Here is a 16,302-nt window from a genome sequence, read left to right on the forward strand (position 1 = left end):
GAGCCCGGGACCAGTCGCCTAGGACTGAGCCACCCAGGTGCCCCTCTTATTACATTTTAAAATGGAGCTACTAAAGTTTTAAAATTAGATATATGGCTTGAATTATATATATATATTTTTTAAGATTTTATTTATTTGACAGAGGCAGCTAGAGAGGGAACACAAGCAGGCGGAGTAGGGGAGGGAGAAGCAGGCTTCCCGCTGAGCAGGGAGCCCGATTCGGGGCTCAATTCCAGGACCCTGGGATCATGACCTAAGCCGAAGGCAGATGCTCAACGACTGAGCCACCCAGGCGCCCGAATTATATTTCTATTGGACAGGGATATTCTAGACATTTCAGGACCAAAGGCCTGGGAACTATAGAAAAGGGAGCTGAACAAAGCTTGTCCTTATTAGGTGAGAGGTCATGGGAACATGATAGTAAGAAACATGACATAAGGCAAAAGATGGGAGTTTCCTTTTTGGAAAAAAAAAAAAAAAGACAAGTTAAGCTCATGTGAACGGTATGAAAAAGGCAGGATGTGAGCTTAACTCAACAAACATCCATTAACCACCTGCAAGGAAAGACAGCGCTAGGAGAGGCAGATTTTAAAAATGAGTTAAACCTGCCTCTGTCCTTAAGGGGTTTACCATTTGATATATTCTTTGCTGCAAACATATGCCTGGCTCATGGTAGAGATTATAGATTAATACAAATGTCTAAAAAACTATGGAAGAGACGAAAAGCTGCAAAACTAGAAGCACAAAGTCCATTAAAGCTCACTTATTATCAACAGATCTCATAGCAGATAAAACTGAGGACCTGGAAATACAAATATAATTAAAAATATTTGGTCTTGGGGTGCCTGGGTGGCTCAGTCGGTTAAGCATTTGCCTTTAGTTCAGGTCATGATCCCAGGATCCTGGGATTGAGCCCCACATAGGGCTCCCTGCTCAGTGCGGAGCCTGCTTGTCCCTCTGCTTGTGCCCCCACCGCCATGCTCTCTCTCTTCTCTTTCTTGCTCTCAAATAAATAAAATCTTCAAAATTTCTTTTGTTTTTTTGTCTCTGTGCCATCTTATACAACTAAGAGCCATTTAAAACAGTATAAACTCGGGGCGCCTGGGTGGCTCAGTCGTTGGGCGTCTGCCTTCGGCTCAGGTCATGATCCCAGAGTCCTGGGATCGCCCCTGCATCGGGCTCTCTGCTCTGCGGGAAGCCTGCTTCTCCCTCTCCCACTCCCCCTGCTTGTGTTCCTGCTCTCGCTGTCTCTCTCTGTCAAATAAATAAAATCTTAAAAAAAAATAAAACAATATAAACTTAATATATTGAGAATGAAGAAATGCCTTTGTTTGTAAGTCCTTGCCTAAAATCTAAAGCCCTAGTCCCAGAATTCCAAGCCTTCTAAAGTTCAGCACTCCCACTGTTCCCCTTTACATATGCGGCAGTAGCCAAGACAAACGGAAATGGCTGTTAAATATTAACGAAAAACACGGATTTGTTTAATTTTGTTCAGTAAGGACAGGGACGGAGCAGTGTATCACTGACTTGAAGATAAGAGACATGACCCAGTGATTCTGGCTGCCCCTGCTTTGCCCCCACTGCCAGCCCCCAAGACCAAGGAGAATGGGAAGCTCAGAGCATTTTTTGAACAGTCCTGAAAGGATACACACTAAATTTCATAGTAATTTCTTTGGGGGAGTATCTTTCTCAGATTTCCTTTTTATGCTATGCATTTCTTTTGCTTGCATCTTTCTAAAGCAAACTCTTTGCCCAATGTGGGGCTCAAATTCATGACCCAAAGATCAAGAGTCGGATGCTCTTCCGACTGAGGCAGCCAGGCACCGGCATATTTTTATTTTATTTTTTAAAAGAATTTATTTGGGGGGCGCCTGGGTGGCTCAGTTGGTTAAGCATCTGCCTTCAGCTCAGGTCATGATCCCAGGGTCCTGGGACCAAGCCCCGCATCGGGCTCCCTGCTCAGCCGGAAGCCTGCTTCTCCCTCTCCCACTCCCCCTGCTTGTGTTCTCTCTCTCGCTGTCTCTCTCTCTCTATTAAATAAATAAAATCTTTAAAAACAAACAAAAAAAGATTTTATTTGGGGTGCCTGGTGGCTCAGTCGTTAAGCGTCTGCCTTCGGCCCAGGTCATGATCCCAGGGTCCTGGGATTGAGCCCCGCATCAGGCTCCCTGCTCAGCAGGAGGCCTGCTTCTCCCTCTCCTACTCCCCCTGCTTGTGTTCCTGCTCTCGCTTTAAAAAAAAAAAAAAAGATTTTATTTATTTGACAGACAGCAAGAGAGGGAACACAAGCAGGGGGAGTGGGAGAGGGAGGAGCAGGCTTCCCGCCGATCAGGGAGCTTGATGTGGGACTCGATCCCAGGACCCTGGGATCATGACCTGGGCCGAAGGCAGACGCTTAACGACTGAGCCACCCAGGTGTCCTGGCATATTTTTATTTTAAACAAAGCTTGAAAAACGCAATGTAAAGATAATATAACTCAAATTATTTTTAAAAGGGTGTTAACACCTACAGACAGTTTGAAGAATGAAGGAATAAGTCAAATGAATCAGAAGGCAGTAACAAGGGGTGGAAGTAGTAAGGAGCATCATTGTTCTGTAAACTATCACATAAATAGGTGTAGAAATTACAGGATGCTCCACATACATTCAAGGAACAGGAGGAAGGGGGAAATTAAAGACTAACTTTGGGGTCCTACTATCTCAACATGTCCTTCTAGTGAACATACTATTTCAGGGAACACTAGTAAATATTTCTCACACACACAAACACAGTCTGGGAGCAGCCTAAAAAGTATACTGAAAAGTAGGAAAGCTTTTGTATCTGAAAGAATTTTTTTTTTTAAGAGTTTTTATTTATTTATTTGACAGAGAGAGACACAGTGAGAAAGGGAACACAAGCAGGGGGAGTGAGAGAGGGAGAAGCAGGCCTCCCACTGAGTAGGGAGCTCAATGCTGGGCTCGATCCCAGGACCCCGGAATCATGACCTGAGCCGAAGGCAGACGCTTAACAACTGAGTCACCCAGGCACCCCCTGAAAGAACTTTTTAGGATTTTTTTACTTTTAAGTAATCTCTCCACCCAAGTGGGCTTGAACCCACAACCCCAAGATCAAGAGCCACATGCTCCACCTACTGAGTCAGCTAGGCATCCCTTATGTAGTTTGAGACACTTTTTTGTCTTTATTTCATTTTTAAGATTTCATTTATCAGAGAGAGAGAGTGCATGAGCACAAGCAAGGGGGGAGGCAGAGGGAGAGGGAGAAGCAGGCTTCCCGCTGAGCACGGAGCCCGATGCGGGGCTCAATCCCAGGACCCTGGGATCATGACCTGAGCCGAAGGCAGACGCTTAACCGACTGAGCCACCCAGGGGCCCCGAGACATTTTTTGTCTTTAAAAGTAATCTCTACACCCAACATGGGGCTTGAAATCACAACTGTAAGATCAAGAGTAAGATGCTCTACCGACTGAGCCAGCCAGACGCCCCTGTGTGAAAGAACTTTTTATTTCCTCCTTGCAGAGACCAGGAATGTCTTTTATGCTCCAATGGATTCTTTATGTTTGAAGAAGGAAATGTAGAGCATCTGAAAATTTCTTTGATCTCTGTTTTTTTAAAAGCACTATTTTCAGCTTCCTTTTCTCTTCTGAAATTGTGCAAAGCACTCCCACATACATGCTTTTACTAGATAGGCATCTCATTACATCTGATTCCATCAGAAAGCCAGGAACAGTGACACCCCAATTCTCCCAGGCTTCAAAAATTGCATACCCACCTGAGAGCAGAATACTAGAGTTTTGTACCTCTCTTCTCCAGCAGAGGATCATACACAAGTTAATCTCTCCTTCTGAACTCTGCTGCTCCTGGTGAGTGGTATAATTGTGGTCATATGTCATTGGTTCTGGACTCCTAGGCAGCCAACTTCAATAAGCATACCTCATTTATTGAAACATGTAAACAACCCCAGCACCAAAGCAGCCAAATGGAAAGCCGCCTTGACCACGTGCTCTAGAAGGTGTAATAAAGCCATGATTCTGCCTTTTGGCTTGACAAAGGCAGCTGGGAGGATGCCCTCATACTTACTTGAGAATACTTAGGACATCTGGGTTCTAGGTGGCTGCCACTGCTGGAATCTTGGACTCCAGTAGAAATATACAGGAAATCACATTGCCAAACTTTTCTCCTTATAAAGACAATCTGTCCAGGAATTACCATCCTCCCAGTTCTCATAGGGAGGAGCCATTCATTAAGCAAGCAGGATACAACCGGGGTGAGGAATTTTAAAGCAGCTTCCTGTGGCCACAAGGTCTGGTTACAGTGCCATCTTTTTAAGAACAGTGCTACATAACAAGGCTTAGACGATCACTTATGGGAAAGTACAAAGGACATATTCCTCTAGAGAATTCTCTGAAAAAGTCCAGTTTGTTCTGTGACTGAAGTCACAGAGTGGTCTAACGGATAGCACATTCACAAGTCCAGGAGTTAGAAACCCTGAGATACAGACCCATGGTGGGACCCTCCATCCTACTGGGCGGTACCTTCCTTCTGTATGTTCAGAACAGACCACCATTTCTCTCGCTCTCGAATTTGCTCCTCCTCCTGTACTCCTGGCCTGGTGATGGATCAGCACTCTGTCTTCTCAGGTTCTTGGGTTCCTTCTTGACCTCCGCTCCACTTCCTCTACTGCAGCCTTGCCTAGCCCCCTGTTACCTTGATTCCGGTGGCCTCTCCTGTCCGCCTTTGCATGTCCACCGCTCCTTCACCTGGACTGCGAAGGTCACCCAGCAGACAGTGAGCTTACCGAGTGCCAGGCCCAGGGCAAACAATGGAGAGCACAAGGGCCTGCCCTGACAGGGCTTATTCTTGTGGAGGTGACAGCAATAACAAGAAAACAGAGAAACTACTTGTGAGTTATGCAGGTGCTTTAAAGGATACAAAATGGGGCTAAGGCAAAGAATAAGAGGTGGGGGGACTGACTTTAGGTGGCTTCTTGGGTCTTGTCTCTTCTTCTCTCCACCCGACAGAGCTCTCCTCTTTGTGCTTCCTGCTGTCTCACAGGGCTTTCTCTGGCTGGACTTCCCTCTCCTCACCCTAGCTGGCAAGTCAAATGCCACATCCTCATGAAACCTTTCCTGATCCTTCCTAGTCAGCCATTCTCATCCTCTCCTCAGTTCTTTTCTTAGCCATAGGCTTCACCTTGCATTGTAGTTATCTGCATAGATGCATAATACCCCTAAGAAGACTCTATGCTCCTAGAGGGAGATGACCCCCTCTAGTGACCTAGCATTGTCTCTTCCCCACAGTACCTTAAACCTATAGAAATTTAAAAAGCAAATTTAAAAATGCCTCCTCCCCTCCACCCCCCCAATGTGGCTAATGCCACTTTTGGCTCTATTTCATAGAGGCTGTTGTGAAGATCAAATAAAATTTAACATGTGAAAGTGCTTTGAAAGAGAAAAAAAGGTCTGTACAAATAGAAATTGCTTTGTAATCATAATTATAGCAAACACCACTCTGGGAACCTGCCCACACAGGATGGCTAAGAATGGAGCTGGCTTTTCCAACCTTGTTATATAGGGAAGCACAAAGACTGCTCATCTATTTAAATGGCAAAACTTTTAAGGCTGTGGGCTTGATTTTCATTGTCTCTTTCTCCATCACCTACTTGTGATCACAAGATCAAATAAGTATGTAGACAACAAACATGCTTGGACTTTTGTACTGGATGTTTCTGGAGAACTGAATGTTTAAAAGCCAGAATGCCTAGGTTTGAATCCCTTTCCTGCATCCTTGCTTCCTATACCCAACTACTAAATTCTCTACCTTAATTTTCTCATGGGGTTGTTGTAAGGATTTCAATATTCAACATACAAAACAGCACTGAAAACAGTGCCTGGTACAAAATGAGCAAACAGTCATTATCACGGTTACAGTAATCCACTGTACTTCCTGGAAAAGGGCACAGCAGAGGAGGTTCCTGGGAGCTAATCTTGACTGCTGGTGTAACATGGTTGTGGGCAGAGAATATATCATAGAAGGGACATGGGAGTGGAAAGGGGCTGATACAATGGTCAGAATGGAGCAGAGGTATCTGAAGAGCCTCAAGAGCGTGGCCACTGTGAGGTTAGGCAGAGAAGTCTGGCTGCTCTAAGAGGTTTAGGCCAGTCACTCAAGAGAAAGGACCTCTCAAGAGGCTGGGAGGTGCATTAAAAAAACAAAAGGCAGAGAAAGGCATCCTCTCATTTTTAGCTTTCATTTTTTTTTTTTTTTTAACTAATGAAAAGAGGTTGAGAACAACACAGTTCTTGGGGTGACTGGTGCACCAGGCTTCCACTGCTAAGAGGAATGAACCTGAGCTCTTTGTGGCCAAAGAGAGAGACAAAAGTCATCTGAACAGTCATTTCCCACCTTCAAGGAAAGGCAGAAGCATCTCTCTTCAAATCTCAAACTGCCTTACTCCACGGAAATTTTTTTTCCCCCATTGGAAACAGGCTGGAACACAATTAAGCAATACTGTCGGGTTGGGTCAGTCAAAAGCGCCTGAAGGAAAAAGCTGCTCATGCTCTAACCTCCTAAAGGGGATACACAGCAACAAAGGGAAACGGCACATTTAGGATGAGGTGGGGGGAGAGAAATGTGGCCTACAGACGCCTCCTTCCCAGAACAAGGCCTCTCCACAAGGCTTTATTTAGGTGGAAGGCCATCAAATCAAGTTGCACATACTCACCCCCTTGGAAACTCTTAAAAGAAGGCAGTGCCTGTTAGCTTAGATAGATGGCCTGGGGTCCCTTAGTCAAAGATGCCCAGAATAAGTCAGAGCCTTCCCCTCAAGAATTCAGGAATGTGGTTTCCAATGCAAATAAAGACTACATTGTAGAAATCCTGCTGGAGTGCATCCAAGCCCTCCCTCTGTCCTTTGAGTCATTTGGAAATAGTTAACAAACGGGTTGAACACCTGGGCTGATTACCCCTGACGGGGATTTCCAGACTCTATCCTGTAAAGTCATCTCCTCCCCTCCCAAAGCAACTCTGTTCCTCCCTCTCTGAGCTGTGCCCTAAAGATTCCCAATGTTCTGATCCAAGGCTTCCTAAGTTAGAGCAGCAACTGCCACTGACACAAAAGAAACAAGGAGCCAAGCAACTTTGTGCTTTTTAAAAAAGTTTATTTTAAATTAAAAGGAACAGATGTCCAATGTTTCAAAAAGCCACACATTTGTGGATTTGGCTGACAAACCATCTAAGCTGCATTTCGTTTCTGTTCCCATCGAGTCAGCCAGCCACTTACAACTGACTCATGCTGGGCCACAGTTTGGGCCCGTCTCCCAACTACAGAATTAGAATCCCAGATCTCAAATGAATCCAGGGTGTTTGGGTGGAGAGCGGGGGCCATCTAAAATAAAATTTTTCTTTTAATTTAGTAGTATCAACACCCACACAGCAAACTGTGCAAGGCTAGTAGGTCAAAGAGAATGAGCAAACAGTTGGCACCTGTCCATCCCAGCACCACACAATTCTAAAGGCAACGAGTAAGCAGCTGTCCAGAACAGGTTTTTATTATAATCTCTTTTATGGGTACTGGTTAAATATGCAAATACATGTAGGTTATTTGCTGCAATTCAAGGCCTCACCCCCAAGGCAAACGCATTACCTCAGGTGAACTCCTGGCCTTGAGAAGGGCAGGAACCTAACACCCTGACTACCAGACACAAATGACTCAATGGCTTTTAGAATTTTCAAGTACATTATGTGCTTTTCTTGTCTTAGAGAATAAAGGAACAAACATTTCAGATGCAACAGTTTTGCTTAGCATTTCATTTACCATGTTTTATGAATACCAGAGAAGCTTTGATCAATGTCAATTACAAATGGAATGTTACTTGGCTTTCAAAATGGCTATTAAACGCCTGCTTAGGGGCGCCTGGCTGGCTCAGTCAGTGGAGCATTGAGACTCTTGATCTCGGGGTAGTGAGTTCGAGCCCCATACTGGGCGTGGAGCCTACTTAAAAAGAAATTCCTGCTTAGGTTGTTTTAACTTTTTGTGAGCACATTAAATCACTAATTTTTTATGAATAAAATAATCCAACTTTGTTTTTCTAACAAAAATGAGACTTTTAGGTCTATTGAGGAAAGGTCTTACATGCCAACTTTTTTTTTTTAAACTGCTTTAACTATTTACACCCAGCAAACCTCACTGGATATTCTAGATGGAGCATTTCTAACCAGGTATTAAAAGCAGATATTCCTTTTTCCCTCTACCATGTAGATTTTTTTTTTTTAGTATTGTCTTTATAATAAAACCAAATTAGGAGGGGCACCTGGGTGGCTCAGTTGTTAAAGTGTCTGCCTTCGGCTCAGGTCATGATCCCGGGGTCCTGGGATTGAGCCCCACATCAGGCTCCCTGCTCAGCGGGAGGCCTGCTTCTCCCTCTCCCACTCCCCCTGCTTGTGTTCCCTCTCTTGCTGTCTCTCTCTGTCAAATAAATAAAATCTTAAAAAAAAAAAATTAGGAAACGTCATTTCAAGTTGATAATGTTAGAAGAGCATTTTCAATTATTTTATAGTAAATTTTGTGTATCTGTGCTTTGTACCTTAAATTGCCTAGCTGGGGGTTTATTTTTAGAATTCAGGTTTTGGTTTTATCAAGTCAACTGGTTCCTTAATATCTGCTTTTCTCTTTACTAATCTTCTGTATCTTGGGTTTGTTTTAACTTCTTTAAACAGAGCATATCTACACCCTAACAAGGGCATACAGGCTAAGAGTATTTAAAAACGTGTATGCTGGGGCGCCTCGGTGGCTCAGTCGTTAAGTGTCTGCCTTTGGTCAGGTCATGATCCCAGGGTTCTGGGATGGAGCCCCCGCATCACATTGGGCTCCCTGCTCAGCGGCAAGCCTGCTTCTCCCTCTCCCACTCCCCCTGCTTGTGTTCCCTCTCGCTGTCTCTCAAATAAATAAAATCTTAAAAAAAACAAAAAACGTGTACGCTGGGGTGCCTGGGTGACGCATTTGCTTAAGTGTCTGCCTTTGGCTCAGGGCATAATCCTGGGATTAAGCCCCGCGTTGGGCTCCTGCTTCCTTCTCTCTCTCTGCCTACCGATCCCCCTTCCTGTGCTGTGTCAAATAAATAAAATCTTTAAAAACAAAAAAACGTGTACGAGGGCGCCTGGGTGGCTCAGTCGTTAAGCGTCTGCCTTCGGCTCAGGTCATGATCCTAGGGTCCTGGGATCGAGCCCCACATCGGGCTCCCTGCTCGGCGGGAAGCCTGCTTCTCCCTCTCCCACTGTGTCTCTCTGTCAAATAAATACATAATATCTTTAAAAAAAAGAAAGTGTACGTTGGGGCGCCTCGCTGGCTCAGTCTGTAGAGCTTGCAACTCTTGATCTCAGGGTCCTGAGTTCAAGCCTCAGGCTGGGAGTTGAGCCTACTTAATAAAATAAATAAAAAACGCGTTTTTGGAGTAAATGTGATGTAAAATTCTTGCATGTGTATCAAATGCTGTCTTTGATGAATTAAAAACGAGAATACACTAACATTTATGGCAGTACTTTACATTTTATCCGATTTAATCCTTAGAACAATCTGGGCTATTTCTATTTTTTTTTTTTTAATCTGAGAGAGGGAGAGAGAGCACAGGCGGGGGAGCAGGGGAGAAGCAGGCTCCCCACTGAGAGGGGCCAGATGTGGGACTTGATCCCAGGACCCTGGGATCATGACCTGAGCTGAAGGCTGATGCTTTACCCACTGAGCCACCCAGGCGCCCCTATTTCTGTTTTTATAGATGAAATCTGGGCTCAGCGTTTAAGACTTTCTCAAGGTCACCTACATGAAAGGTATAATTATAAACCACCATTAACACAGACTGTTAGACACGAAGGGAAATGGGTTTCAAAAATATGGAAGGCTTTTTGACACTAAAAGGTTGGGAACTCCTATGAGCTCTTTACACATGGGTCATTCAAAACACCGTCCACCCCAGGGTAGGAGAGGGCAACCAGTTATTCTAATTAGCTTAATGCATTGATTGTACTCAAAGGAACCACAGTTGAGTTGTGAAAGGAAGACAAGCCTCTGCGGTCCTACTAAAGCTATAGCTAGCACAGAGTGCACTGGAAACAGGAGCTTGTTTATGCGGGAGCACTTGCTACTGTATCTACCAAACTAGCGTACTTCAGACACTGCACTTTGGCCTTATCTTTTTCTGATTTTTAGAGGAGGAGGAGCGTGGCCATCATCCAAATGAAAGTAAAATTCTCCCTTTCTTTCGAGCCCCACACTCCAGATTATACAGAGTAGAGCTACCACCACAAGTTCCCCGCGTTACACAAGCCCTTTGAAGGGAGGTGCTCCCTAGTGCGTAAGCGCAAGCGCATAAACCGCTGTTCTACTGCGTTACCTCGTATCGCACTGCTTGCCCGTCACGGAGCTGAGACATTATCAAGTACCACAGAAATTCAAGGCACAAAATGACACTTAAACAAAGTAGACGGAATTAGAATTCCCAGGCCCCTTTTTTTATTTGCAGTAATATCAAGCCATCCACTTACACATGTTCTGGTCTTCCATCACCTGGAATCAACTAGGTTGGTCTTTGGGATCATGTGTTTGTTGTTTGTGTCTACTTTGGTGGATACAAGAAAGGAACCAACCAACCACTGGAACAGAGGGTGCCGCTCTGCCCCAGCGGGAAGCCGGTAGGACCATCTGAGCGTGCCACACCTGAACACTTAGTGGAGGGAAGGAAGACAGCTGCTCTTCCTTTGTTTTCCAAGCAAATTCATTTGAAAGTGAACAAACCATCATCCTAAGTCAAATGTATTAATTACTTAGACCGTTAGTCTAAGAAATATTTTTCTTTTTCTAATACCTTACCCTGAAATAAATTTACCAATAAACCCTAAAGATTCAGTACAAATAGTACAATTCATATTTGATTTCCTCTTTCCTTTCTTCGAACACCAAATAAAATGCAGGTGAAAGAGATGAAACCCAACTGGAAGCTGACTTAGCAATTCATGCTAACCCTAATGAATCTAAAAAATTATGTTGGTTAACGTGAATCTCTTTACAAAGAGCATGTGGGTACAGCTTTTCAAATAAAGGATCAATCACATTGCCAGAAGGTCCCTGGGCAGAAAAAAAGATTGTTACGAATAATAACCTTTTCAAAACCCACAAGGCAGGCTGTTTGTCCTTTATTTAGCTGTGGTCATGGAGACCATCCCAATTTTCCATAAAATCTTCTCGATACTCCTGAAATATCATGGCATAAAAGATTCAAAGTGCCACTAGACGTAAGGACCAGAGTTTCTGATCATAAACCATGAGGCTAGGTAATGTTTAAATGGGAATATTTGATATGGATGGTCAGATGAAAGATACCAAAATGTCAGACAGCCCATCGACTGCTGTTGCCATGAGATTCAACAGTCAACATCAGTCTGATAAGCTACCCGACAAGGTGGTACAGCCATGGAGATGTCGCGACGGTAGGCAAAAGTAAGCAGACATTCAGGCAGGATTTTATAAAACAATCAGGCACTTCTGGCCTATTGAGATTTAAACCCAATTCTACTCTTAACATAACGTCAGAAACAATCTTCCTAAAGAAAAAAAGTGAAACTGTTTATTTTCCTCCCAAGCAAAACAAAATGACCAAGTTCAACCAGAAATATCCCAAAAGAAAATCACAAAAGGACATAACACTTACTGAAGGCAAGAAAATTAGGTTACATTAAAAAGTAAATTTGTCAAAACCAGAGTACATGCTGAGTTAAAATTAACACAGATATAAGAAAGTGTAGTTTTTTAAAAAACAAACAAAATTAGTTATTTCTCTCTTCAGTGCCCTTTAATTTACATACTTTCATTTCTCCTGTTTTCAAACCCCTCACCGTGCAAATCCGTAAGCTGCCAATTCAGCAACGTGTAGCAAGCTGCCCGATTCCAACCTAACAAAAAAGTGCCTTGGTGGTGGCTCTTACATGTAAATAAATGAAGGCTTAAGAAATGATGGTTGTAGGTGGATTTGGCAAGGCTGACCATGAGTTGGTAGTGGCTAAAATGAAGCAAAAATCAAAACGCTCAAGAAAACGGACACAATTTTGGAATGATCAAAGATGTCTTTATAAAGTTTGTTCATGACTTCATTCTAAATATACAGAATAAAAAATGGTGTCAGCTCATTCGTGAGATACCAACCAGAATTTTCTTACACTGTCTCAAAATTTAAAGATCAGTTTCCCCAGAGGGTGGGCAACGCATCATAAAAGGGCCTTTTTTTTAAGGTAGGAGAGGAAGGGCTGGGCAGAATGGCATATTAAATTTTACCATGATACACATGCAAGACTGTTATCCAATCTAGTATAATTTATATACATTTTAATGACTTAGAAAAACAAAGGAGTCATTTCTGACAAGCCTAAATGACTTGACATATTCAACATACTTAGGAACTATTTTTTGGTGTCCGGAATTCTTTAACTGTACCACGTGGGCCTTTTGAAAGTAACAAAGAAAAGGCCAGTTTCTGTTAAGTTTGCTGCTGAACATCACATTCCACCCTAATAAAACACAAGTTGGATTGAATTGAGGGTGGATACCTTACCTTAACACACAAAGGAAAAGTATGTCAGTGCAAAATATGGACTAAACTGCTTTCAGGGGAAAAAAAATTAAATTGATACAGGTTGGAAAAGGGAATTTTCCTTCCTGGTTTGGAGTCCTCCCAATTTAAGGTAGAACCCATCCATTCTAACTTCTGCCATTAAAACCTTTTCCTGCTTATTTAGTTTTTTCCTCTGAGTTCAACCGCTGCTGCATTCGTTTGGCATAACTTTGTGCCATGGAGTTAATGATGGACAGGATGAAGTAACACACCATTACAACGACCAACTTCTCAAACATCCAGGACAACCAGTTTTCTCCCTGCAAGAATAAATGCAGAACAATCCAGGAGAAACGTTTCATTAGTTCAGTAGTAAAAAGGGAATCATCTACAATATTTAAGGAAAATGATGAGAACTTGGAGCTTATAACCTATAAAGTCGAGAAACAATTAAAATGAGAAGTCTTACATCTCCAGGTACCCTGAAGTCTACATTCAGCCTTTTAACAGCCAATTGTTAAGATTTCACTTTGTTAGATGTAAAGTCAAGGTTGATTCACATAGTTTAGAATGGGCCAAGTGTGAGGTCGCCTCTTATCTTTTACTACATAAGAATAAAACTGATTCAATTCTACTATCTGAAGTTGCCATGTAGATACTCGTACAGAGTAGTATCAAGATAGTTACATATTCTTGTTCCAGCACTGGGAGCAGCTTTTAAAATAGGTTCTCTCTTCCTGAAGTCATGTTTGGTCAACTGAGGGCAGCAAAGGGCCACACAGAGTCTAAGGCCATCAAAACAACCAGAACAACAAAAAACCAAACCAACAACTGGGGCACCTGTGTGGCTAGTTGGTTAGGTTAAGTGTCTTACTCTTGATTTCAGCTCAGGTCTTGATCTCAGGGTCGTGAGTTCAAGCCCCGCAATGGGCTCCACGCTAGGCGTGGAACCTATATTTAAAAAAAAAAAAAAAAAAAAAAAAATTCCAACAAGTACGCGTCCTTCAAGTTTCCCATTTCAGGTTCCTGCTTACTCATCCTCTTCTAGTCATTTCCCTTTGCCACAGAACTGTTTACAGAAAAGGCAGGCTTAGTTTAATAAGTTAAAGTTTTTAAGTTCAGCTATGTGAAGAGCCTTAGTTGATTAAAAAAAAAGAATTATTTTCCCATCTCTGAAAAGAAAAATAGGGCAAAATGAAGGGAGATACTCAAATGGGCTCAGTTAGTCTAATACTTTCTTATGCTACAAAATGCTACAAATTTAAATTTTTTAATCCAGTTGGGAAGTATATTTGCTAATAAATCATTTAAGATCAGTCAACAACTCCTTCTACATAACAGATCCATTATTCTCCATTAACCCTACCTTTGGTTTTTGGGAGAAGATAGATACAAAATAGAAATTACATTTCTGATTTAGACAAAGACAATTCCCAGTAGAGAGTAAGTAGAGCCTCAACCTCAGTTAAGGGAGACTGACAAACCTCGCTCTATTTGCCTAAAAATGCCAGTGAGTGCTGTGAATGTAATTTCAGCCTGAAACCGTGGGGGTGGGGAAGAGAAGAAAACGGAGTCAAGTCTCACCTGTGGTGTGCCCATTTCACTTTTGTGGTGAAGCTTCTGCCGCTGGGCCTCCAGGTATTCCTGGAATGGCTTCTGCAGAGATGGACCTACGCCGGGGACAGCGCTGGAAGCAGGGCACAATAACCCAAGGAAAAAGATACATTTGGGGAGAAAAGCAGGAAAAATGTTAAAGAAAAATCCACTTACCACCTAGATTCAAAAAGCAGGGATTGGACAGAAAGAGAACAAAAATACAACAATCAGCAGAGCTGGCAAATCCTCTGAACTTTTCTCAGTGGGTAAAATTCATCCTTTAACAACCCCTTAGAGGAGAAAAATCTCTTCCACCAACACGTCTGGGAGAAAGTAAGAGCTGAGCCCCTTCTAGCAGAAGAGTTCATCCTCAGAGTGAGGCCAGCTAAGCTGATGCTGCACACTGGTGTGGCACAAAGAATAAAATGAATGACTTCTGAGAAGTCCCACATTTATCACCACCAGTTCCTGTAAGAACTGGTTTGAACCGATTAATAAGGAAATGACTTATGCTTGTGTCATCCCCAGTTGAAAAAGAAACTGCCCGCCCTCTCTCTGACTTGTCCCATCTTCTCAGAGGGGGCGGTCCTTTCTCAATCTAAGTCCTTATTAGGACAATCTGTGCGTCATCCTTATCCAAAAAGAATGCATTAGCAAATTTGGGAGGCACCTCCCACTAGTCAGAAGTCAGTGATTAACAAAGGAACAAAGAAGGAACTATGGACCTTGAGTCACTTCGTGGTTTATGGTAGATGGTTTGCACAGAAACTACAGTACATTACTAAACAACCTGCTCTGAAATGACTGGGGTAGTGATCTCTGATAAGTTTATGTACTCGGAGCTCCCTCTCACCCAGAGTACGTAAAGGCAGGGCTGTTGAACCGGTCTGGCAACCAGCGACCAGGATCCCGTTTTAGAAATGCTTGCAGGCGTTTTTTTAAAAATGGTAACTTGAGGCAACTCAGAAAATCAAACATCTCTATTTTCTGTACCTTTTATTTTCTCATCTGCCATAACAGGGCTAAAAGGGAGATGAGCCCAATCTCCTGCGGTCGGCAAAAGGTATGTCACTATGTATTTGAGACAGCGCCTAATGGTCTCCCTTGTAAGTATTAACTTCACCTCCCCTTTTCTAGAACAATCAGTTACTGCTTTCTGTAATAAAAAGCAGAGGAGCAGAGGAAGAGAACTTTTTTGCTACTCTATTTACCAGAAGCTAACACATAGGTAACTCCTGGCTGACCCTTTTCTTTGATCCTCTTAACTATCAACCACCAAATACTTAATGGAGTCCTTATTTTGTGTCTGACAGTGTAATCGGCACTAAGGGAAAACAAAACAAGACAACTGCAAGAAATAGTTCATGCCCAAAAGGAACTTAAAATCTTGATGGAGATTCAAAACACACATGCAGATACATACAAATGGATTTGTGAACAAAAGAATTTACAAATCAGTACTAAATTTTTTTGGGGGGTACAGAAGATATATTCCAAAGGAACCGGAGAAAGAAAGGAGTGATCAGTGTGCGGTGAAGCTGTACAAAAAGCTCCTTTAATAAATACCCAGGATATGGAAAAGAGGCTGAATAGACATAGGTAGTAGGGGCAATGGCTGCACTGATCAGACCAGAGACCCACATGACAGGCATGAAAGATGGAGGAGGGCAAAGTCTCTTAACCTACAGCCTCAGTCTCTCTCTCTCACTGACTTTTAAGTGGCTTTACATTAACTACCCATTCTGGGGTACACCAGAAGAGCTGTGTCTGAGCTATGTTCCTGTTTATCAATAATGATTCTGACTACAATGGGGCAAGAACAGGACAAACTTTCTCTTTATTTTTTTTAAAGTTTTTTTTTTTTAAAAGATTTTATTTATTTATTTGACAGAGAGAGACACAGCGAGAGAGGGAACACAAGCAGGGGGAGTGGGAGAGGGAGAAGCAGGCTCTCCGCTGAGCAGGGAGCCTGATGCTGGACTCGATCCCAGGACTCCGGGACCATGACCTGAGCCAAAGGCAGATGCTTAACTGACTGAGCCACCCAGGTGCCCCTAAAGTTTTATTTATTTATCTCTATACCCAACATGGGGCTCAAACTCATGAGTCA

General features: G+C 42.9%; 1 protein-coding gene across 6 annotated transcripts in view; it reads right to left on the minus strand.

Annotated features, from left to right (window-relative positions):
- Positions 1 to 10,481: 10,481 nt before the first annotated feature.
- Positions 10,482 to 16,302, minus strand: part of VMP1 (vacuole membrane protein 1) — a 139,651-nt gene continuing 133,830 nt past the window's right edge. For all 6 annotated transcript variants that reach the window (XM_064582388.1, XM_045889282.3, XM_064582389.1 and 3 more), the window contains 2 exons: positions 14,181 to 14,283; positions 10,482 to 12,916 (listed from right to left, as the gene is read on the minus strand). In XM_064582388.1, the coding sequence (XP_064438458.1) occupies positions 12,773 to 12,916; positions 14,181 to 14,283 (247 nt within the window). In that variant the 3' untranslated portion in view covers positions 10,482 to 12,772. The remainder of the gene's footprint in view (positions 12,917 to 14,180; positions 14,284 to 16,302) is intronic.

The sequence above is a fragment of the Mirounga angustirostris genome, unplaced genomic scaffold (genome assembly GCF_029215605.1).
Source record: "Mirounga angustirostris isolate CCGP_5_RB_7025 unplaced genomic scaffold, mMirAng1.0.hap1 SCAF_17, whole genome shotgun sequence".
NCBI lineage: Eukaryota > Metazoa > Chordata > Mammalia > Carnivora > Phocidae > Mirounga > Mirounga angustirostris.